The sequence below is a fragment of the Arachis hypogaea genome, chromosome 16, assembly GCF_003086295.3.
Source record: "Arachis hypogaea cultivar Tifrunner chromosome 16, arahy.Tifrunner.gnm2.J5K5, whole genome shotgun sequence".
In the NCBI taxonomy this organism is placed as follows: Eukaryota; Viridiplantae; Streptophyta; class Magnoliopsida; order Fabales; family Fabaceae; genus Arachis; species Arachis hypogaea.
Window position 1 is genome coordinate 7,367,073 of NC_092051.1, and position 24,851 is coordinate 7,391,923.

Consider the following 24,851-nt stretch of genomic DNA (forward strand, 5'->3'; position numbering starts at 1 on the left):
TGAATAATTTTATTAACGAAAAAATAATATTTTATTATTCTCTTACCATTCTATTTTCATATTTTAATTTAAAGTGCTTTCAATCATACTTTGATTAAATTTTATATATTGCACCAAATCTCCTTTAGCATTCCCTCTCAATTTGCTTGGTTTAAAAAAACCATTTAATTAATATTTATAATATATGATAGCATTATCGTATTATTGCAATAAAGAAGTATAGTTTCAAGTTAAAGGGAGCAATCAAGTGAATACTAATTGAAGTTAGATAGGAAGTTTATAGCTAACCAACAATGACTAGTGATGCCACTATTCATTCAACTTCAAAAATGTTGTAGAATAAATAAATAAGGAAGAGAAAATAGATATAAAATAAAAAAATATAAATAGATAGTTTTAGTATTAATATTGTATCTATCAATATAATTATTCAATATAATAAAGATAATTCATATATTTAAATATATGTAGCAATATAAAAGAGAGGAAGAAATATTAATAATGTATAGAAAGAGTATTTTTGTTGTATATAAAGAGAGATAGAATAGTATTTGTTATTGATGTATTATTCACAGAGGCTTAACCTCCTATTTATACACATAAGGGGACTTCGTTTTCAATTCTCAATTAATATGAATTCATCTTTGAAAAGATGATTCCTTCAATTAACCGCCTAAGTCATAAATGGACATCCACACATTTGTTCTTATCACAACACTCTCATTGGATGACCATTTAGGATTATGCCTCGTTAAAATCTTACTAAAGAAAAACCCAATGGGAAAAAACTTTAGTGAAGGAAAAAGAGTACATTATCCTTTGTGATGGGACCTGCCTCGTTAAAAACCTTGTCAAGAAAAATCTAATGAGAAAAAACCTTACTAAGGAAAAAAGAGTACAGTCTCCTCCTCTTGTCGACATCATTTAATGTCTCGAAATCGGCTCATCCCAATCTCATATACTAATCTTTCAAAAGAGAATTTTGGGAGTGACTTTGTAAATAAATCTGCCAGATTATCACTTGAGCAAATCTGTTGGACATCAATTGTCCCTTGATTTTGAAGATCATGAGTGAAGAAGAATTTGGGAGAAATATGCTTTATTCTATCACCTTTGAGGTATCCGCCTTTAAATTGAGCAATGCATGTTGTATTATCTTCAAATAGGACAGTTGGAGCTATCTTATGATCAATTAGTCCACATGATGACAAAATATATTAGATCAAACTCTTGAACCAAAAACACCCACGACTTGTTTCATGAATCGCTAGTATTTCGGCATGATTAGAGGATGTTGCTGCTATCTTCTGTTTCATGGACCTCCATGATATAGTTGTACCATCATATGTGAATAGATATCATGTTTGAGATCTCTCTTTATGTGGATCAGACAAGTATCCAGTATCTGCATAGTCAACTAATTGTGACTTGGATTCATATGGATAATACAATCCCATATCAACCGTTCCTCGAAAATATCGAAAGATTTGTTTAATTCCATTCCAATGTCTTCTGATTGGAGAAGAATTATACCTTGCTAGTAAATTTACAGCAAATGATATATCGGGACGTGTATTATTAGCAAGATACATTAGCACTCCAATGGTACTAAGATATGATACTTCAAGACCAAGGATATCTTCATTCTCTTCTTTAGGACGGAATTGATCATTTTTCACATCCAAAGATCTTACAATCATTGGGGTACTTAATGGATGTGACTTATCCATATAAAATCTTTTCAAGATCTTTTCTGTGTATGTTGTTTGATGAATAAAGATCCCATTTTTATATGCTCGATCTGCAGGTCGAGACAAAATTTAGTCTTTCCAAAATTTTTCATCTCAAACTCTTCTTTTAGAGTTTTAATAATTGTTGGAATCTCTTCAGGAGTTCCATTGATATTTAAATCATCAACGTACACAGCAATTGTAATGAATCCAGATGCAGATTTCTTTATGAAAACATATGGACAGATATCATCATTCTTAAATCCGTTTTTGGTCAGATACTCAGTAAGACAATTATACCACGTTCGTCCAGATTGTTTTAGACCATATAAAGATCTTTGCAATTTGACTGAGTATAACCCTTGCGAATATTCATTTGATGGTTTAGATATCTTTAGTCCTTTAGGGACTTTCATATAGATATCCCGATCTAATGAGCCGTATAAATAGGCTGTTACCACATCCATTAAATGCATATGCAGTTTATGATATGTAGATAAACCGACCAAATAACGCAATGTTATCACATCCACTATAGGGGAATACGTTTCTTCATAATCTATACCGGACCTTTGTGAAAAACCTTGTGCCACAAGCTGAGCTTTGTAGTGCACAACTTCATTTTTCTCATTTTGTTTTCTCACAAATATCCATCGGTATCGAACAAGTTTTACATCTTCTGGTGTACGGACTACAGGTCCAAAGACTTCACGTTTTGCAAGTGAGTCTAACTCAGCCTTCATGACTTCTTTCCATTTTGGCCAATCATTTATTTGTCGACATTCTTCGACTGATCTTGGCTCAAGACCTTTACCTTCATGCATGACATTTAATGTCACATTATATGCAAATATTTCATTGACAATTGTCTTATTTCGGTCCCATTTCTCTCCTGTAAAAACATAATTTATTGAGATCTCATCATTTTCACAACTTTCAGGTACCTGAACGTCTTCTGGCGTTAAAACTATATCAGAATTTTGGACAACTGCAGGTGTCTTTACTATGTCTTTTTCAACAGGAATAGTATTTACCTCTTTTCTTTTTTGAGGATTTTTATCTTTGGAACCGACAGGCTTATCACGCTTTTGGCGTGAATTTGCTTCAGTGGCTACTTGTCCTACTGGGATATCAATTCGAATTGGGACATTTTTCACTGGTATATAAGATTTGATTATCCTCTTTGTATCAGAAAATGCATCAGGCAATTCATTTGCTATTCTTTGCAAATGTATAATCTTTTGAACTTCTAGTTCACATTGCCATGATCGAGGATCTAAATGCATCAAAAATAATGCTTTCCAATTAATTTCCTTTTCAGGAAGTTTATTCACTCCCCCTAATGTTTGAAATTTTGATTCATCAAAATGACAATCCGCAAACCAGGCTTTAAATACATCTCCAGTTTGTATCTTGAGATATGTCACTATAGAGGGAGAATCATATCCAACATATATCTCCAATTTTGTTGGGTCCCATTTTGATGCGAGAAGGTGGTACAATGAAAACATATATGGCATACCCAAATATTCTTAAATGGGAAACATTTGGCTGATGGCCAAAAGCTAATTGCATAGGAGAGAACTGATGGTAACTCGTTGGCCTCAAACGAATAAGTGCTACGGCATGTAAAATAGCATGCCTCCAAACTAAGGTTGGGAGATTTGTTCTCATAAGTAAGGGTCTAGCAATTAATTGGAGGCGTTTAATAAGTGATTCTGCTAACCCATTTTGTATGTGAACATAAGCTACTAGATGTTCAACACTTATTCCATTAGCCATACAATAAGCATCAAAAGCTTGGAAAGTAAATTCACCAGCATTATCAAGATGAATTGCTTTGATTGGATTTTCTGAAAACTGTGCCTTTAATCGAATAATTTGAGCAAGTAATCTCGCAAACGCCAAGTTGCGAGAAGATAATAAACACACATGTGACCATCTCAAAGATGCGTCCATTAGGACTATAAAATATCTAAAAGATCCACATGGTGGATGAATAGGTCTACATATATCGCCTTGAATCCTTTCTAGGAATTCAGGGGACTCAAATCCAATCTTTACTGATAATGACCTTAAAATTAACTTCCCTTAAGAACATGTAGCACAACAAAATTCACTAGATTTAAGAATCTTCTAGTTCTTTAGTGAATGCCCATGGGAGTTTTCAATAATTCTCCTCATCATGGTTGTTCCCGGATGACCCAATCGGTCGTGCCAAGTTATGAATTTATTTGGGCTAGTAAATTTCTGGTTTACAGTGGCATGTGATTCAATTGCACTAATTTTTGTATAATATAACCCAGATGAAAGTGAGGGCAACTTTTCTAATATAACATTTTTATTTGAATCATGAGTTGTGATACATAAGTACTCATGACGTCCCTCATTCATAGTCTCAATATGATATCTTTTTGGCGAATATCTTTAAAGCTCAACAAGTTTCTTAGAGACTTTGTAGACAATAGTGCATTATTTATTATGAATTTTGTTCCTCCGAAAAACACAATTATAGCTCTTCCGGAGCCTTCTATCACATTACCCGAGCCAATAATAGTACTAACATATTCTTCTTTTGGCACAATATGGGTAAAATATATATTACTTTTGAGAATAGTGTGTGAACTTGCACTATCAGCAAGGCATACATCTTCATATATCCTTACCATTTTCTTCAAAGATAAATAATAATAATAATAAAATGAGAAAAAGTACATGCACAGTAAAATTATTCATATGTATACTTAACAAACACACATATTAAACTATTTTATCATTGATCAAATAGCCAATATTTCCTTCAACATTCTCAAAGAAATTAGATACATCATAATGAGTACGTGACCAATGGCCCTTTCCACCACAACGGAAGTATTTTATCCTCAATTGATTTACTTTGCCTATTGTTTCTTTCTTTATCCCACTTCTGATGAGATCCTTTCTTATGAATATAATTATTCTTCCTTCCATAATTTTTCTTATTACCAAAATCTTACCATTTACCTCTTTTGGGGTAATAACTTGCTACATTTACTTCAGAAAATGGGACGGCGCCAGCTGGGCGCGCTTCATGATTCCTTAGAAGTAATTCATTGTTGCGTTCCGCAACAAGAAGGCAAGAAATTAACCTAGAATATTTTTTAAATCCTTTTTCTCGATACTGCTGCTGCAGGAGCACATTCGAGTCATGGAAGGTCGAAAAAGTTTTCTCTAACATATTGGGCTTGAGGAAGTATCACCGTCTTTTGATGATTGTACATTTCTTCAAGGTCTTTCCACATATCTACAAGATCTTTTAATGTGAGATATTCATTTTTCAATCATACGTCAAGATGACGCCGAAGGAAAATCATGACTTTGGCTTTATCCTTCTGGGATACATTATTTTCAGCTTTAATGGTATCTCCAAGATCTATTGAATCAAGATGGATTTTAGTATCAAGTATCCATGATAAATAATTGTTTCCAGATATATCAAGAGCATTAAATTCAAGATGAGAGAACTTCGACATAATAAAAATTTGTTACTTGGAGTCTTCTAAAATTTTGTTAGAGTCTCATACTGATAACGTGTTGTAGAATAAATAAATAAAGAAGAGGAAATAGATATAAAATAAAGAAACATAAATAGATAGCCTTAGTATTAATATTATATCAACCAATATAATTACTCAATATAATAAAGGTAATTCATATATTTAAATATATGTAGCAACGTAAAAGAGAGGAAGAAATATTAGTAATGTATAGAAAGAGTATTATTGTTATATATAAAGAGAGACATAATAGTATTTGTTATTGATGTATTATTCACGGAGGCTTAACCTCCTATTTATACACATAAGGGGACTTTATTTTCAACTCTTAATTAATATGAATTTATCTTTGGAAAGATAATTCCTTCAATTAACCGCCTAAGTCATAAATGGACATCCACACATTTGTTCTTATCACAATAAAAAAAATATATTTGGTTAATAGTCAAAATAATTTATAAAAGATCATGTGTTTATTACTTTGGTTTTGAAAAAATTAAATTGATTTTTTATTAATTAAATAATAATATATCATAAAATAATTATATTATGTGTCATTATTTAATTGATAAAAAATTAATTTAAAATATCTTATTTTTAAAGATAAATTAATGGTACAATATCACATACAACTATTTTTTATGTAAAATGTTAGTTAAAAATGGTTAAATAATTTGATATATTTGACTAAATTACTATTTAATAATTTTTAATTATCAATTTTATATAAAAATAACTATATGTGAGCCTTTGACTAGATCCCCAAAGTAGTATCTGAGATTCACGTCGTGCACTAAAATTCCAATTACGTCCTTGAGATTGAAAAAATTCTACCATATTAATCTCTGACCCGTTTTCCTTAACGACGTGCTGACATGGATTGATGACGTAGATTTTTTGTGACACGTGTCACCTCATGATTTGGCCACATGTAACGATATGATGATGTGTCGGTTAGCGACATGAATGGTTATTCCACGTATCACAATGCTATTTTGTCACGTGTCAAATTATGTCACATGTCCGAATATTATTTGTCCACGTGTCGTCCACTATGTTATCATTACATATGCACCAAATTGGTCCCTTACTTTGCATCAAATGACTCATTTTAGTTCCTGAAATTGAATATCGTGCACTAAATTAGTCCCTTCATCAGTTTTTTCTCAGTTTTTTAAATATAAAATTCTCAATTTTTTATACACTAATTTTAATTATAATTTTTATTATACAATTTCTTATAGTAAATTTTTTAATTAATAACTTTAATTTGTATCATTAGAACACATTTGAGCTAAATCCAAAACTTTATTATTGTCTCTTGTATTTATTTGTATCTGTTTTAATACTGCTCAATCCATGGTTACAATTGCTTATATTAATTAACAAGTTTAATCACCCGTGCCATGCACGTGATAAGATTGAAATTATAATTTTAAGTTGTTATGTTAAATTTTATTTTAATTATAATAATTTAATTAATAAAAAAATAACTTGTATGCGTTGTTTTTCTTTTCTTAATATAGTATTAATTGTATTAACTATAAAATAGTTATTTAATCTACTTTTTTCAATAAATCAGGCATATATACTCAATATGACCATAAATAATCTAGTAATACTTAAATCTACCAACAAAGTTTTATATATTGGTATACTATGAAGTAAAAAAATATCAAAATTAGCTCAAAATGAAGAACAAATTGATAGAGAATCCTAAAGCAGAAAGTTTTGTAATAAACAATAAATAATTTAAACCTACTGAATAACAATTCAATACTATCATTTGATACCTAAAAAATATATACATGAAATAACATTGTATCAATATTTGTATATAAAATTATATGATTAACGTAATTATAAAATTGTTTGTCAAGAGAATAAAATTATACGAATTTTTATGATAATTTTAATATTCTCAAACTATTAATGTACAATAAGAATTCATCTATTATTAGTTCCTAGAATTTCTAAATTTTTTTTAGTGATAGTAATAAATTTTTTGTTATTACCTTTTTATTATAGGCTCTCAAAAACTTCTCTATATACCACATTCATCGTGCAGTAATTTTCAAGTGTATTAACCCGTGCCATGTACGTGATAAGATTAAAATGATAATTTTAAATTATTTTGTTAAGATTAATTTAAATTATAATAATTTGATTAATAAAAATATAACATGTTATGTATTATTTGTTTTTTATTAAGCTAGTGTTAAATATATTAACTCTAAATAGTTATTAATTGGTTTTAGTAATCTACTTTCTTCAATAAATCAAACATATATACTCAATGTGACCATAAATAACAATACTTAGACCCACCAACAAATTTTTATATGTTGTTTTACTGTCAAATAAGAACATATCAAAATTAGCTCAAAATAAATAATAAATTATTAGAGAATTCTAATGCACAAAATTCTCTAATAAAAAATAAATAATTTAAATCTATTAAAAAACAACTCAACACTTTTCTTTGATGCCTGCAAAACATATACCTAAAATAATATTATATCAATGTTTGTATATAGTTTTACAATCATCGACCGTATTTACTATACATGACTCCTTCTTAAAAGTTATTCTATACACGTGTGCAGTCGGAAGATAAATTACTGGACTTTATTTTATTTTTCTAAATTATTATAATTATGCATTATTCATTAAATGCTAATTGTAAGATTGTAATATAATTATAATAAAGATATTTTTCTAAAATAAATTTAGAAGAGAGAATAGTACTTTTATTTTGGAGAGAAAATGAATTCATGAGGAATTGACACATCACTTTTATTAGTTGATAATGTATTAAATATTGATTTTATATAATTATAATAAAAATATTTCTCTAAATTAGTATAATCATACATTATTCGTTAAATGTTAATTGTAATATAATTATAATAAATATATTTTTTAAAATAAATTTTGAAAAGAAAATAGTAATTTCATTTTAGAGAAAAAATGAATTCATGAGAAATTAACACCTCACTTTTATTAGTTGGAGAAAAAATCCAATTTTAGTATATTTTGTCATTATTATACATTTTTCTCTAATCATATATCCACTGTTTTCTTTTCTTTGTTTCAGCATTTTGAACTTGGGTTTAACTTCTCGTAGTTCTCACTTCTCAGTCATTCTATTAGATGTAGTTAATAACTATTGAAATTTTTTTATTAATATAGGAGAAAAATATATTATTATATGATATAATTAATATGAGTATATTTTATTATTAAATAAATAAAGTTAATATAAAATATATTATTATATAGAATTTCACTACCTTTGAGTACTAAATTAAAATTCAAAATGATACTAAAAAAAAAAATAAAGAGTATAAAATTATTGATTGAAAAACACTCTAAATAATAAAAAGCCAAATTAACTTTAATATTAAATTCATTAATACGATTTTAATTTTATATAATAGTTAGAAAATATATTAGTAAAAGCAAATGGAAGAATAGCTTTAATTAGTATTTGATAAAATATTTATTTAGAATAATTAAAAAATATAAAATTATGATATTATTAAAAATAATACATTTTTATGTTAAAAAAATATATTTAAATAAAATATTTATAAAATATAAAATTTAAAGCAACATAGCTTTATAAACATTAATCATTAATCAATTATGAACTAACATAAAATTATAATATAATTTATTTATGAAAAAATAATCAATAATTAATATTAATAAATATAAAAATCATCCAAACACTTTAATTAAAAGTATGAATGGTTAATTATTATTCATTATTAATAATATTTTGTTCATAAAAAAACTGAAAATATAATTATTCAGATTTAGATTTTAGAAAAATAAATGTATAAATAATAAATGATCTATTTTATCATGTATATTATAAATTAATGAATTAAACTAACTGATATAATGAATTATAATTAATTAATTGGTATAAATTATAATAAATTATATGATATTTAAAAAAAAATAAAATAAATAAAAGAATAAAAAATAGAAGAATAGAACTACAATAAAATAAATTGAATGTAAGTTTTTTTCTTTTTACAAATTTATATCACATCTGCTTCAATAATAATAAATAAAAATACATCAACTTAATATCTAAGAAAAAAGGATGAGATAAAATCATAACACAATTCTAAAATAAAAGCTTAAATTAAACCATAATATCATTGCACAACACAAATAAAAAGTAATTTCACACTATAATATACCACACAAATAGATAAATGACTTAAACTTAATTATGGATTTTTTATTTATTTATGCAAACATGATAACACCATGGTCTATAAATGCTTAATGGATAACATATCATATATTGCTCTAAATGATGAGCACGGGAGTTGAAGAGTGTGTGCTGATTTGTGTTCATGATAGTTGCCTTCTTGTGACGGCGCCTCATAGGAAGAAAAAGAATTGTTGTAAAAGCTACCCAATGAAAGAGTAATTGGTAAATGAATGATATTTTCTTTTAGCATATATGGTCTTTTATAGTGGTAAAATAAAAATGGAATGAATAAAATTTTGTATTTTTATATTAGAAATAGAATTTGATATTTATCCTAATAAAATTAAATAATTAATTAGTTATAAAATAAATAAAATAAAAATATTTTTAAGAATTAATCAAATCAATTAGTCAATACAAATAATTAGTATAATTAATTTTATTTGATTTATTGAATTCAAAAAATAAATTAAAAAATAATTGATTGAATTAATTAGTTGATATAATTAATTTATTATAATTGATTGGATTTAATAAATTAAAAAATAAATAGAAAAACATAGGAGACAATGATTTTTTTTAACTAAATTAATATGTATTTATTGTATTTAATCAGTATAAGTAACAAATCATCTATGTTATTATATATCTTATTTAATCTTGCATGGCACGGGTAATTATAAGTTATATTTTGATTTCTAATTATTTACGTACATAAATGATTAAAATATATAACATAAATATCGTAATTATTATAATTCTATGATATAATTATAATTAACATATTTTATCATAATTAAATATTGATTTGATATAATTATAATGAAAATACTTTCCCAAAATAATACAATCTACTATTATTCATCCACTAATTATTTGGCAATAAACCTTAATATGATTTTTTACATTTCCGCTATGGGAAATAACTACTTAGATATACCAAATAATATGTAACATATTACTATCTGTATAAGTTAAGGCACAAACACAGGATTTAATTAAGGTGATTGAAACTTTCACCAAACAGAATATGACCTCAATCGAATAAAAAAAGATACTCGATTTTGCATTAATTAGCTAGTCGAAGAAATAACATACTCAGTTATTATTCATGTTTCATTATATTTTTTAAATAATATATAAAAAATATATATCTTGTGCATAAAAATGTGACTATTAGTAATTTTATTAATAAACCTTTTTTTAAACTATTACTAATTTCAATTTTAATAGAAAATATGAGGAAATAATTTCGCTTGCCATAAATAATATACTAAAACTTTTAGTATATTATCTTCTATATAGTTAATTGAATTTATCAATGATTTTTCCGTGTAAATCGTTATTACCCAGTTTTTGATAACTACTTAATATACAAAATTTGAAATTGAAAATTATTATTGCTAATTCAATTAACTGGTTAATTGAGTAATAATTGTCAAATTATTAAGGTGCAAAATCATTGATTTACTCAATAAATTTCCATATATTATTTATATTTCAAGTAATAATTTGAAATTATATTATTTACCTAGTTAATAATACTATTATTAATAATTATTTTTTGCATTGATTTTTAAATCAATTATTAAATAATTATTTTTGTTAAGATAATTGTTTATAAATTATTTCAAATTATATTTTGTTAAGATATAATTATTTAGATTATTACTGATGGCACGGGTATAATTTTATTTTATATCAATTAATCAATTATAATTATATGACACGGGTGTAATTTCAATTTTATCCACCAATTATTGGCAAATAAATTATCTTTAGGTCAACGATTTAATATATGTATAGGTTTATTTTTTGTCAAATATAATGATAATACAAATAAAGAAATAAAGAATAAAAATAAACTTAATAATATCTGACACTACTTCATTTTATTAAATTATTTAAAAATAGCAAATCCACAAAAAATAATCGTAATATATAAATTGAGGCAATAATTTAAAATTCTATAATTATAATTTAATCAAATACTAATAGTAAAACCAAATTATCTAAACAATATTGAACCTATTCTAGTCCTTAGTCACGTATAGTATAGAATCATTCTTATAATGACAACCAACTGAAATAACATCGTAAGTTTCAATATTTAGAATTCGTGCAAAATCAGACCATTCTCTTGTTAGATAAGCTTCATCATCCGTTATCCATGCAATGCGGCAAGATATAGAATTATCACACCGAGAAACCAAACTAACTCTTATTCTCCTCATTGGCATTGCATGCATGCAAAAGAAAGCTAGTAATTTTTGAAAAAAATTAAAATATGTTAAAAAGTTATTCTAATAATTCACAGTTTAAACTAAGAAAATTTAAATATATTACCAATCATTGAAATTGCATATCTGAATTTGTCACGAATTTAGCAAAACTGAACTGAAACTGAGGGAACTCAATTTCATTATGTGCTCCACTTCGAAGATTTTTGGGCATACATAAAAAGCATAGAGGGGATGGAACTTGAACTTGCCCTATAAAGTTCCGTGTATGCAATTCCTCAATCAAAAATCGAGCTCCTCCTAAAAAATCTAACTTTAACCACGTTCCATTGGGTTGGTCATAATAGGTGAGTAGATCCAACCATCCTTCGGTAAAGTAGAGACTATTGCCTCTTATTTGAACGCTTACATCCATGTAGTTGGAACCCGAATCAGTGAAGACAACTCGATGAGATATTTCATGGATGTGATGCATTGTAAATGATTGTGGCAAAAGACAATCGATCTGGAACATTAGACGATAAGAATAACTTAGAGTAACAACAAATAAAAAATTATCAAAAGAATAATATAATAAAATGAGTATATGATATTATAAAAAATTATAAATTGTACCTTAAAAGGATAAATTTCAATAAAAAACGAAGAATACATTCTTATTCTATGGTAAAAAAAATACTAAATATAAAATTATGAATTGACTATCAAATTTAGATTCATGTACCACAGGAAAACACTATATATAGACTTTAGCAAAACAAAAATAAATATGTAAATTACCTATTATTAAGGTAATTTTTTAATAATGCATTAAATTTTGATTTGATACCATTATAATGAAGATATGTTTCTAAATTAGTATAATTATATATTATTCATTAAATATTGATTATAATATAATTATATTAAAGATATTTTTTATAAAATAATTTAGAAAAATTATTTGATATACGTGAATCGGGTAACAAAGATTTATTATTATTATTATTATTATTATTATTATTATTATTATTATTATTATTATTATTATTACTATTATTGATATTATTATTATCATTAAAATTATTAAAAATATTTTTAATTGATAATTGATAAGTAGTTTAATAGTGCATTAAATATTGATTTGATATAATTATAATGAAGATATGTTGCTAAATTAGTATAATTATATATTATTCATTTAGTATTCATTATAATATAATTACAATAAAATAATTTAGAATAGAAAAAAAAAATTATTCGTTTTGGAGGGAAAACAGAGACACGAGAGATCGACACGTCACCTTTAATAGCCAGGAGAAAACCCAGTTTTAGTATATTAAGTAGATAGTGTAATATATGAAAAGGCTGTCTAACTAAGTTATAGATAAAATAAATTATTACGATCGATAGTATAAATCTATCTTATTAATTTAGTGAGAAATGAGAAGTCAATTATATGGAATCGGATATTCTTAAAACGGATGGGAATAATGAATTTATATTAGTTAACAAGTGTCTTATCAAGTATTCTTAAAATATTTATTAAGGTATTAAATATTAAAAAATTTTTATTAAAAAATTTTATTATACTCTTAACTCTTACACTCTTTACTAAATCAATATCAATATCTCGTATAATTTTTTTAATAAAATATTGTAAAAAAAATTTGTATAATTAAAACTAAAATTTTAAAAATATTTTATAAAATTAGTGAATTAAAAAATATTAAAAATTTTAAAATTATAAAAAATTGAGAAAAAAATTGAAGAAAGGACTAATTTGGTGTGCGACATTCAATTTTCAGGGACTAAAATAAGTATGCAAAGTAAAGGACCAATTTGGTGCATTTGTAATAATGACATAATGAATAACACGTGGACAAATAATATTTGAACACATGGCATAATTTGACACGTGGTAAAATAGTATTGTGACATGTGACATAACCATCCATGTCATCATGCCATGTGTCGCTGACCGACACATCATCGTACCGTTACATGTGGTCAAACTACGAAGTAACACGTGTTATCAAAGATTCACGTCATTAAGCCACGTTAGCGCATTAACAGAAAATGGGTGAGTGACTAATATGATACAATTTTTCTAATATAAAAAACGTAAATAATACAATTAAAATTTTATGGACGATTTTAGTGCAGCATAAATTTCAGGAACCACTTTAAAAATTTAGTCTGAGTCTTTACCTAAATTAATATATAATTAATCTTTTAAATTACGTTTATAAATAAAATTGAGACTAAATATATTTAGTATAAAATATTAAAATATATTAAATTAAAGTATATCTAAATTTTATGTTTAATTTAAAATAAATATAAAATTAAAAAAATAAATTTAAAATTTAAAAATTAAATAAAAATAATTTTAAAAAAATCTCATTAAAATTTCAATTCCAATCTAAAAATATGTATCAATAATTTAATACTCTTTCTCAATTTCTAAAAATATTAAAAAGACTGAAATTTTATTTCCTTAAACAATCAAACATAGGGAGGGTCATGGAAGACGGTGTTGAGACCTAGTGGAGCCCACGAGGATCCCATCAAGACCCATGAGTTTGACTTCCATTAATTAACCGGCCACAGCCGGTGAGTTTTGGTGGCACCGACACACATTTTCCGGTTACCGCTGTTACTTCTAATCAGTTTTAAAAACGTGACCCCGTTCCCGCACTCTATCCCTCTCAAGTTGTAATTAACAATATCAATGTGGTTAATCCCAAAGGGTTTAGGTTCGATTCTCGGTGTTAATTCCATCATTTTGGAGTATTAATCACTCCTCTTTGTCTTTCTCTCTCATTACGCCCCGTGCTTCTTTTCTTCTTCTTCGCTTCTCTTCTCTCTGTACTTGCAAGTTGCAACCTTTTCTTTCTTCCTCTTCTGTTAGTTGCGTTTCACGTGACACACCAAATAATTCAAACGCTCTCTCCGAATTGACCACACACAAGTTCGTACCAACTCTTTCATCTGCGTTTTTGGAACCTTTTATATAGATCTTGTTCGTTTCCTACTACTACTCTCACTTCACTTCTCATTCTCTACTTTACTTTCTTTGTATGACATTTTACTTGTTTTGTTCTTCAAATGTAGATATGGATGTGGATATACTTGTCATTTTATATGGAATCATGCATCAAAGTTTTCTCTTTGATTGTGGTTGCACTTATGGATTTGGATTTTAGATGCTTGTGGTTGTGGTAACTTCATGTTGTTGTTGATGTAGCGGTTTTTAACTAATGCGGACAAAGTTTTTTTCTTTGGTTGATGAATAGGGTTGGTCAAAGAAGAAAGATTGGCGAAATTGTGATACAGATTAGTGACAGTTGTTAAAATGGCGTCATTCAAATTATTGGAATATATAATAGACAGCTTGCAAATTTTGATGATGTTGATGGAAATGGAACACATTTCGTTCTTATTCAGTCATCAACCACTCTCACTTTATTGACACTGCATTTCAAGATTCCTTTTTTAGATTTTTACTCAGAAAATGGTTTCCTTTAGAAGCATCTTGTTTGGTTTGCCATTCTTCTTCCTCTTTTTTATTTTTATCGTGTTAAAGAATATTTCATTTTCAATGATATCACTTTGTCTTCGTCCATCATTCCCTTTTGCTTTCTAAATTTGACTTGGTTTAAGACAAATTAGTGATGTTCCTTTTATTTGTCTACTCTCGCTAAACAGAATATTGGAAAGTTTTATGTGTTATTACGATTTTAGGAATCTACTAGATTTTAAATAAAATTGATAAGATCGCGTTGGAAGCAATAACGTGTATCAAATAGCTTGGCATTATGCATCTATGTTATTTCTTCATATTAATATCTGCCTACCGACACTGTTGTTGGTTTCTGCTGAAGTCCTGAATTATATTCGGTGGAAACTTTCTGCACTTGTCATCTTGCTGATTTTTCCATTTTTAGCTTGTGCTGTGCTTGCTGGTACATCCAGACAGAGATTTTTATCTCCTTAGTTTTATAAATTATGATCATTGTGATGAATGTTTTAATTTTTAAATGCCTTCAAAACTATGTTATAAATTATGCTTGATGAATGATTTTTACTAATATCTGTCTCTCTTCCTTTTGATTTAACCACTTTTGCAGGTAGATCATAGCTGTTTTTGAATCACTGGAAAAGCAGCCCCCAAGAAGTTCTGGAGTTTTAAGGCGGAGGAATCACTATCCTGGGAAGTAGGTATGGATGGTGGCTACATACTCTAGGAGCTGAGAATTGTGTTGCACCAAAGGCAGCTTGCTAAGGTTAGTTTATGCTATCATTCCCCCTGTCACAGCTTCTTCATTAAATTGATATTTGAGGGAATTTGAAACCATGAAAGAAATTGAGAAGAGAAAAACTGCAAGGAATAGTGAGACCAAGAGTTCGAGAAGAACAGTAAGGAAAGAGAATATATTGCAAGATAATTCATCCAAAACATTAAGCGAAAAAGGAACAGAATCTAAGGCACCCCTGGCTAGACAAACCGCAAAAAGTTTTACAAGTGATTCAAACACGGTCTCAGAGAATTCGGAAACTTATGAAAACATGGTTATACATTATGTGGATGATGTTAACAGGTCTGAGGAGGTACCTGTTGAGATGAAAGTTAATGAAATGGTAGCTAGTGAAAGCAAAAATAAAGTAGTTGATGGTCATTCCAGCGATATGGAGAAAGAGCGAAATGATGGGAATGAAGAAGTGTCAGATACGGAGACAGTAAAGGATTCAGTATCATCACAAGGTGATTCTTTCACAAATGAGGATGATGAAAATTCTGAAAAAGCTTCTAAAGATCCCAAAAGTAAGGTTAGAGTAGCTCCTATAGAAGGCAATCGTCGATTAAGGGAGAGATCTGATAGAAAAACTAATAAACAAGCAGCAAAGGTATCCAATGGTAATCAAAAGAAACCTATCAACTCAAATAAAGGGCCTTCTAGAGTTACCAACAAAAACACTCCTTCAACCAATTTCAAGGCTGTGAAAGCTCCTGCAAAACTTTCGTCAGAATTGTCTGATGGAAATGGAATTGATGAAAAATCTGTTCATGTGGTCAAGGAAATTGATATTGTGGATGGATCCTCAAATGGTGCTCAGAGTGTAGGAAGTGAAGATGAAAGTAATGAAACAGTTGATGTTGAAGTAAAAGTTGAGCATGAAGATAATGCAGCCATGCAATCAAAAATTGAGGAAATGGAAGTGCGAATTGAAAAGCTAGAAGAGGAACTAAGAGAAGTTGCTGCACTTGAGGTGTCACTTTATTCTGTGGTACCAGAGCATGGGAGCTCAGCGCACAAAGTGCACACACCTGCTCGTCGCCTTTCTAGGTTATATATACATGCTTGTAAGCATTGGACCCAAGACCGGCGGGCGACAATTGCCAAGAATACTGTTTCTGGCCTTATTTTGGTGGCCAAATCTTGTGGTAATGATGTTTCAAGGTATGTACATTATACCACATTGTTAAGATTTTGTCATCTACTGATTTTGGCCTTTTTTTTTTAATCCAAGATTTTGGCTATGTATTTTGAACAATCAATATTCTGATCTTGATTTCTGTTATAGGTTAACTTACTGGTTGTCAAATACTGTTGTGCTGAGAGAGATACTTTCACAAGCCTTTGGGAGCTCATTTCAAACTAGCCACCTTGTGAGGTTAGCCGAGTCAAATGGGAAGTCTACAGCACTGAAATGGAAAGTTGGCTCCATTGGCAAACAAGGAAAGGGCTTTGTGAAGTTTGTTGAAGATTGGCAAGAGACAGGAACATTCGGATCTGCACTAGAAAGAGTAGAATCATGGATATTCTCTCGGCTAGTGGAATCAGTATGGTGGCAGGTATAAATGTTTGTCTCCTATTGTGAAATTATCATTGGTGCTTATAATCAAGATATAGGTGCATTTGCTGATGCAAGGAAATAACCCTTCTTAATTTTGCTTGGTATAAGGGGGAGGAGTACATACTCCATTAGCAATAACTTTAGCTGCATGCTATGTTTTCAGGCCTTGACTCCTTATATGCAGTCTCCAGTTGGAGACTCGTCAAATAAGTCCATTGGGAGGCTTTGGGGACCTTCCCTAGGTGATCAGAAGCAAGGGAGCTTTTCCATGAATCTATGGAGAAATGCTTTTCAAGATGCTTTTCAGCGGCTCTGTCCTGTTCGAGCAGGAGGTCATGAGTGTGGTTGTTTGCCTGTTTTGGCTAGAATGGTATGCTTTTTCTTTGTTACTAATATCCTTCCTTTCTGTAAGGAGCTTTTCATTCCCCTTTACTTTGCTTGAAATACTGAGTAGATGTAAAACCTTTCTCAGGTCATGGAACAGTGCATAGCTAGACTAGATGTAGCAATGTTCAATGCAATTCTTCGGGAGTCAGCACTTGAGATCCCAACTGATCCTGTATCAGATCCTATTGTGGATTCGAAGGTTTTGCCAATTCCCGCAGGAGATTTGAGCTTTGGTTCTGGTGCACAGATGAAAAATTCTGTATGTATATATTTGTTTGTATTAAACCTTATGGGGTGTGTCTATAACTTGAATTTGAATGTTTGGACAATAGGAAAATCTTCTATTGATTAAAAGCACCAGTTTCTTAGAGGGATAGTCATTAGGCATAAGATTCAAATTTTTGTTGCCTAGCATAGAATATTGCTGTAGTGATTGTTGGAAATAAAAATGATTAATATGAACTAACAAAATTGGGGTTTACAAACATGTTGATGTGAACAGCACAACTACTGTAGTTTCACGTTTTCATCTTATGGAAAGTTTGTTTAGGCTTATGAAAGGACTACTTGAACTGTAGGTTGGCAATTGGTCTCGATGGCTTACTGATATGTTCGGCATGGATGTTGAAGATTGTCTGCAAGATCAGGAGAGTGGTGAGAACGATGAGAGCAGGGACAACGATAGCAAACCTAAATCTTTTCTCCTCCTTAACGATTTGAGTGACCTTCTAATGCTCCCAAAGGATATGCTTATGGATAAACAAGTCAGACGAGAGGTTAATTCTCTTCTGTACCATTTCCCTTTCACTTTCTTTTTTGTTGCTCTATCATTATGTTTATTCTGTTTCTTTAATTGTTGAGCAGGTATGTCCATCCATCACCCTTTCGTTGATTATACGGGTGCTCTGCAACTTCACTCCTGATGAGTTCTGTCCAGATCCTGTTCCAGGAATTGTGCTGGAATCTCTGCATGAGGAGGTTTATTCATAATTTAGTTTTTTGCTTGATTTAATCAAACTTGTGAACATCAAATTTTGTTATTCAACTATACTATGTTATGAATGATTGGATGTCAAACTTAGTTATTGTGGTTTCTCTCAACATTCAAAACTAAACCTGTTTGCTTTTAATAAATGAACAGATATATTATTCTAATTCTCTCTCTGATAATGCCTAAAATATCAATTTCATGGAGCACCTATACTATATTACTACTAAAGGTAAAACTAGTTTTACTGAATTTATTTACTTTGTCTTTAGTTTATGGCGGAGAGGAAGTTGTCACCAGAATCTGCTAGGAGTTTCCCGTATGCGGCTGCTCCTGTTTTCTACGTTCCTCCCTCCTCGGCTAACGTGGCGGAGAAAGTTGCAGAGGCCGGAGGAAAGTCTCACCTAGAGAGGAATGCCTCAGCCGTTCAGAAGAGAGGATATACCAGTGATGAAGAACTGGAGGAACTTGATTCCCCTCTTACATCCATCATTGATAAGATGCCTTCATCTCCTACAGTTACTGCTAATGGAGAAGGCCATCACAACGAGCAAGGAAGTATCACAAATGTTAGATATCAACTCCTTCGAGAAGTCTGGTCCACGTGAAATCCTGCATTCATACTTTGTGTGTTTCCATCAAATGGTAAAGTGAATATGTAAGATATAGGTGCAATCAATTGTTGATGGAGGAGAGAAACAAATGGGAAAGATTCAAGATAATTTTAGAATCTTGGGTAATAGTGAAGCATGAGGTTGCAGTTTGTGTATATAAAGGAGAAGTTGGTATAGCACAACATTTGAGGATTTGATTTGTTCTGTTGTTTAAGTGTATGATCTATTTGTAATAGAAATTGTAATGTTGATTTATTACTATAAAAATATTCAAGCATCTATTACAATTTACAATATACAGGGCTTATGCATTGGATAATGTCTATACTCTTACACTCAGGGTTAGGAACTCTTGTTTGGTTAAGGCACAAAACCTTAAGTTTACTTCATGGATTATATTCATGCAGAATTACACATAATCCTAATTACTGAATGTGTTACTATCAGCAAATGAGGCACTGAAGGTTAAAAACTTCAAACCAATTCTCTTGACTCCCAAAATATTGACTTAAACAAGTATATTATATGGGACAATTTATTTAAGCCTAAATCTTTTTACTTCACAAAGTACGATAGAATTTCAGAAGTAGGCATCACATGCACAAAAAGCTAAGCCTAAAACAACACAAAAAACGATAGTTTATGAACAAATACAAGATGGTACCCATTAGACTACCATTACCAGTGGTAAGTAACCTGTGCGACACATTGAATGAGTCATTGCTCTAACAATTTCTATATTCCAAATTCATCACATTCCAAATAAAATAAAAAAGGAAACATGTGAAATATAAAGCTGATAATTTACATTACAAAGACTACACCCCCCAAAAAAATGTATATAATCAGATTGGAATATTGGAGTGTTCCTCATTTGGTGGTTGATCTTGCAAGTTTGCAATGCAAGTCCTTAACTCAAGGGACTGAAGAGACTTCACAACTTCCACCATTGATGGCCTCTTCTCAGGAACCACTGTGGTGCAACGGAGAGCAATGTCTAAGGCTCCAACCATTTCTTGGTGGCATGTAGTTGATGATATTCTTTGATCAAGAATTTGTTGCACCCCATTTGCTATATTCACTTTCCTCCTAACCCACTTCACTATGTCAATAATGGATTCACTTGATTCTGCTTTCTCAGCTTGTCTTCCACTCACTAGCTCTAGCAATACAACACCAAAGCTATACACATCTAATTGTTCAGTGGCTTTCTTGCTGTAACCATATTCTGCAATGGAATGTAACAGTATATCTAGTTAGTGCCATATTGTGCTATCATATCATGCACCACAATGAGAAAGAAATTATATGTTGGTGTTTAATTTAAATGCATCATGTGACATCCGATCAGGTGCTGCCATGTAAACAAAAAGAAATCATTTTTGTCTACGTGGCAGCATTGTCATCTGATTAGATGTCACAATGCATAGAAAAACTCATCACATGTTTTATAAGATGAAATGATCAATTTGCTGAACACACTAGGTGGGAAATATTTGTGCAGTGAGCTAATAGAAAGATGCACTTATAGTTTCTGTTTGACAAATATTCAAGGATGCAACTTCAAATATGAAAATGTGAAATCAAATGTTCATTCTGTGGTCATGGATAACTACTTATATCAGTAAATTTTAAGAAGAATTCTGCCTAATTTATCAGCTATCAAGAGACACAAGCTCTGCCATCAAATTTGCTAAGAGACAGAGAAGCCAATTTATAAGTCAACTAAACAGTTCACCTAAGAAACCAAGCTATTACCTTAGAAAGTTAACAATAGATCAAAATTTTAGAAATTACAGCATTGCATTTTCAGCTGAATGTTTTCACTATAGAACTGTTAAAACTTAAAACCTTTTATGTAATTCACATGACATCTCATACCTGGTGCAATGTAGCAGGAAGATGGTGCTTCAGAATCCAAAGTAGACTGAAATGCAGCTTCTCCAAGAACTCTATCAAGAGCAAAATCTGTGAGCTTTGGCTCAAAGTTTGCATCCAAAAGAATGTTACTGGACTTGACATTGCGGTGAAGCAATCGTGGCGCGTAGTCCTTGTGAAGATATGCAAGTCCCTGAGCAACTCCAATGGCAATCCTCAACCTAACACTCCACTCCAGCTTAAAATCCGGTCTCGAAATCAAATCCCTTAAGCTCCCTTCATTCAAGAACTCATAGATAAGAAAAACTGACTCATCAGAGTGGCAGAACCCCAGAATCTTAACAATGTTCTTGTGCCTAATCTTTGCCAGAGTCTTGACCTCGGATTTCAAACTCTTTGAGGACTGATTCCTAAAATTCACTAACTTCTTCACAGCAACAAGTTCACCACTTGGCAAGTTCATAACATAAACTCTTCCGAAAATGCCACCATTTCCCATTGAACTCTTCTCATTCATTCCTATGAGGAGATCATGCTCAGTGATCCTGAGGGGATAGAAGAACACTGATCTCCAAACACCTACTTCATTGTTTCCCTTACATGATCTCCTATACAATACAAAGCCACCAGCAACAATGGCAGTACCAGCAACAAAGGCTAAGGAGATCAATGCACATGTTAAGGTTGTAATGCCACCATTTTTGTGTCTTCCAACTTCATCAGAACAAGAATTGTCCAATCCAGGGCCACAAAGACCAGGATTTCCTTCCAAGAATGAAGCAGGAAGACCTGAAATCAAGGAATATGGTACTTTACCTGAAAGATCATTGAAGGAAACATTGAAAAGTGCAAGCTTCAGATTCTGAAGCCCTTCTGGGATTGGACCAGTGAGGTTGTTATCTGAGAGGTCAATGTAAGTCAACACTGGAAGCTCAGCAAGAGAAGAAGGTATTTCTCCGGTTAAACTATTATCAGCCAAAGAAAGTGAAACTAGCTTCCTGCATTTATTCAGTTCTGGGATTTGACCAGAGAGAGAATTGTGTGAGAGGTTCACAATGCTCATAACTGGTGAGTCACAAAAATTTGGTGGGATTTCACCATAGAAGTGGTTGAGTGATGCTGAGAATCTGTATAAGCTCTTAACAAGGCCAAGACCTTGAGGAATTTTGCCAGAGAAGGTGTTGTTGTCAAGCTGAACTTGCTCCAATTGTGAAGCTTCAGATACTGATTCAGGTATTTGACCTGAGAATCTGTTGTTCTCAGCTCTAATGAGCTTCACTTTTGGCAATGACCACAATGCAGAAGGTAAGTTACCAGAAAAACCATTGTTTTGAACTTGGAACCTCTCAAGACTCTTGCATTCACCAATGGAATTGTTTGGTATTAAACCAGTGAATGCATTTGTGTGGAGGCTGAGATGTATTATAAGGCCTCTGCAAATTCCACTTGGAAATGGCCCTGAGAGCTTGTTCTGTGAGACATCAAAGGAAACAAGGTTCTTGAGAGAAGAAGAAAGTTCTTGAGGAACTTTACCTGTGAGATTGTTCTCAGAGAGATCTAAATGAGTTAAGCCAAGTAATCCCACAAAAGAAGGTGGAATTTCTCCTTGGAGTGAAGAACCCTGCAGCATAAGCTGCTTCAGGTTCTTGAGTTCACCAATGTCATGTGGAATCTCACTCTCCAAGGTTGGATTCATAGACAAATCAAGAACCTCAAGCTTGGTTAAGTTTCCAAAGATAACAGGAACAGAACCTGAGAGCAAGTTGCTCCCCATGTTAAGTACTTGGAGATTCTTTAGTGAGCCTAAGGTATCAGGGATGATTCCTTCAATTTTGTTTTTGCTGAAGTCAAGAACTTTGAGAGAAGAAAACTGAGAAATCTGAGATGGGATAGTTCCCCATATGAGGTTGTTGCTGATGTTAAGAGTCTCCAGTGAGCTGCACTGTGAAAGATGAAGAGGTATGGGTTGGTTGAAGATGTTGTCAGCAAGGTTGAGATAAGACAAACTTGGAAGGTCACATATGGAAGCTGAGATATCACCAGAAAGATTCAAACTTTGAAGGCTGATTGAAGTTACAGAAGGTGGGGTTGTGCTAATGGAGCATGAGATTCCAGTCCAGTTACAGTGGTGTGTTGATGTAGTGTTTGACCAAGTTGACAAGGCATTCTTGGAGTCTTCAATGGAGGCCTTGAAGGACAGAAGGGTGTCAACCTCTGATGATGATGAACTAAGCTTGATAAAGAATGCAAAGGTAAGAGAGAGAAGAAGAAGAAGAAGGAATAAGGGGTATGTACAGAATTTAGTAGTAGCCATTAGCTATCACTATGTGTTTGTGTTTGTGTCTGCAAATGTAAAGAGATCTTTCTCTTCTTTGTGTTCTTTCAGCAAATCTTTTCTTTCTTTATATTCACTCTAATCAAAAGCCAGGGAATGTGAGACTCTACAATAGTCAATTCATATCAGATAAATATAAAATATGTTTTTCCGTAATATACCCAACTCGACATGTCAAGAACTAATATATTGCATATATGATCTTTATTTAATGTTTGTTGTCCGTTGCTCAATAAATTACTATATATGCAATCAAACAATCAACCTCTAATACTTATTTATGCGGATGAGTCAACTAATTACTCAATCAACTTTATCATTTGACCAACTCGATTACTCGAGTAAATGTCTTTTTGTTTAAACAATGACATCACATGTATGTTAAAATTATATAAAATATACATTAAAATACACATTAAGAATAAATAAAATTACATATATTTATACATAAATATATAGCGACTAATTTTTAAAATAGATCACTGTATATAACTTCCTTCATACTCGTTGATATCACTTATTTATCATTAGATGAAGTGTGATTTTTTGTAAAAGTAGAATTTAGAATTCATGTAATAATGAATGAATAATATATCAATGCAGAATAAAGATTTGATTTTCCATTTTTCTGCATGAAATTGCGTTGAGTTATGAAGCCTTTGCAAGACACAGCACAGGCCTCAAGAGAGCTTGGTGCCTAGTTTTCAACCATCTACCCCACCATTACTTTATTCTTCTTTCTCTTTTGTTTTCACTTATTAGAAACAAGAAACATTTATTTATTGCTGCTAACACATCGTTCCAAAACCTCATGAATTATTGGATGAAGTTAGGTGTATGCGTATCACTTCATTTGAGATAATGAAATTATATATGTTTGCTTCACCCCACAATTTCATATTTCAATAACAACTAGCAAGTAGCAATGCAGTCATAATTATTTTATAGATTTGTTATTCAACATTTTATCTTCACTTTTCAATTTGACTTCTTAGAGTATAATAGTCAACACTGTTAATAACTTCACATTTTTATGATAATATTATTTAAATCCTTTATTAATAAAAC

The 24,851-nt window shown here is 30.4% G+C and overlaps 2 protein-coding genes across 11 annotated transcripts; one reads left to right on the forward strand and one right to left on the reverse strand.

The window, feature by feature from the left end:
- The first annotated feature begins 14,410 nt into the window (after positions 1-14,410).
- Positions 14,411-19,864, forward strand: LOC112755159 (uncharacterized). 10 transcript variants are annotated; one of them, XM_025803080.3, is made up of 9 exons: positions 14,424-14,693; positions 15,853-16,008; positions 16,324-17,184; positions 17,309-17,579; positions 17,745-17,951; positions 18,054-18,227; positions 18,547-18,744; positions 18,833-18,946; positions 19,229-19,864. In XM_025803080.3, the coding sequence occupies exons 3-9, from the start codon at positions 16,346-16,348 to the stop codon at positions 19,562-19,564; spliced, it is 2,139 nt and encodes a 712-aa protein (XP_025658865.1). In that variant the 5' UTR covers positions 14,424-14,693; positions 15,853-16,008; positions 16,324-16,345; the 3' UTR covers positions 19,565-19,864. The 10 variants fall into 10 exon arrangements, with proteins under 10 accessions (XP_025658861.1, XP_025658865.1, XP_025658860.1 ...); XM_072219728.1 differs by having other exon boundaries at positions 14,427-14,744; XM_072219730.1 differs by lacking the exon at positions 14,424-14,693 and adding an exon at positions 14,760-14,800.
- A 304-nt stretch (positions 19,865-20,168) lies between these two features.
- LOC112755158 (probably inactive leucine-rich repeat receptor-like protein kinase At5g06940) lies at positions 20,169-23,888 on the reverse strand. Its single transcript, XM_025803074.3, has 2 exons — positions 21,452-23,888; positions 20,169-20,798 (listed from the first exon to the last, which is right to left on the reverse strand). The coding sequence occupies exons 1-2, from the start codon at positions 23,760-23,762 to the stop codon at positions 20,416-20,418; spliced, it is 2,694 nt and encodes an 897-aa protein (XP_025658859.1). The 5' UTR covers positions 23,763-23,888; the 3' UTR covers positions 20,169-20,415.
- Between the last annotated feature and the right edge of the window lie 963 nt (positions 23,889-24,851).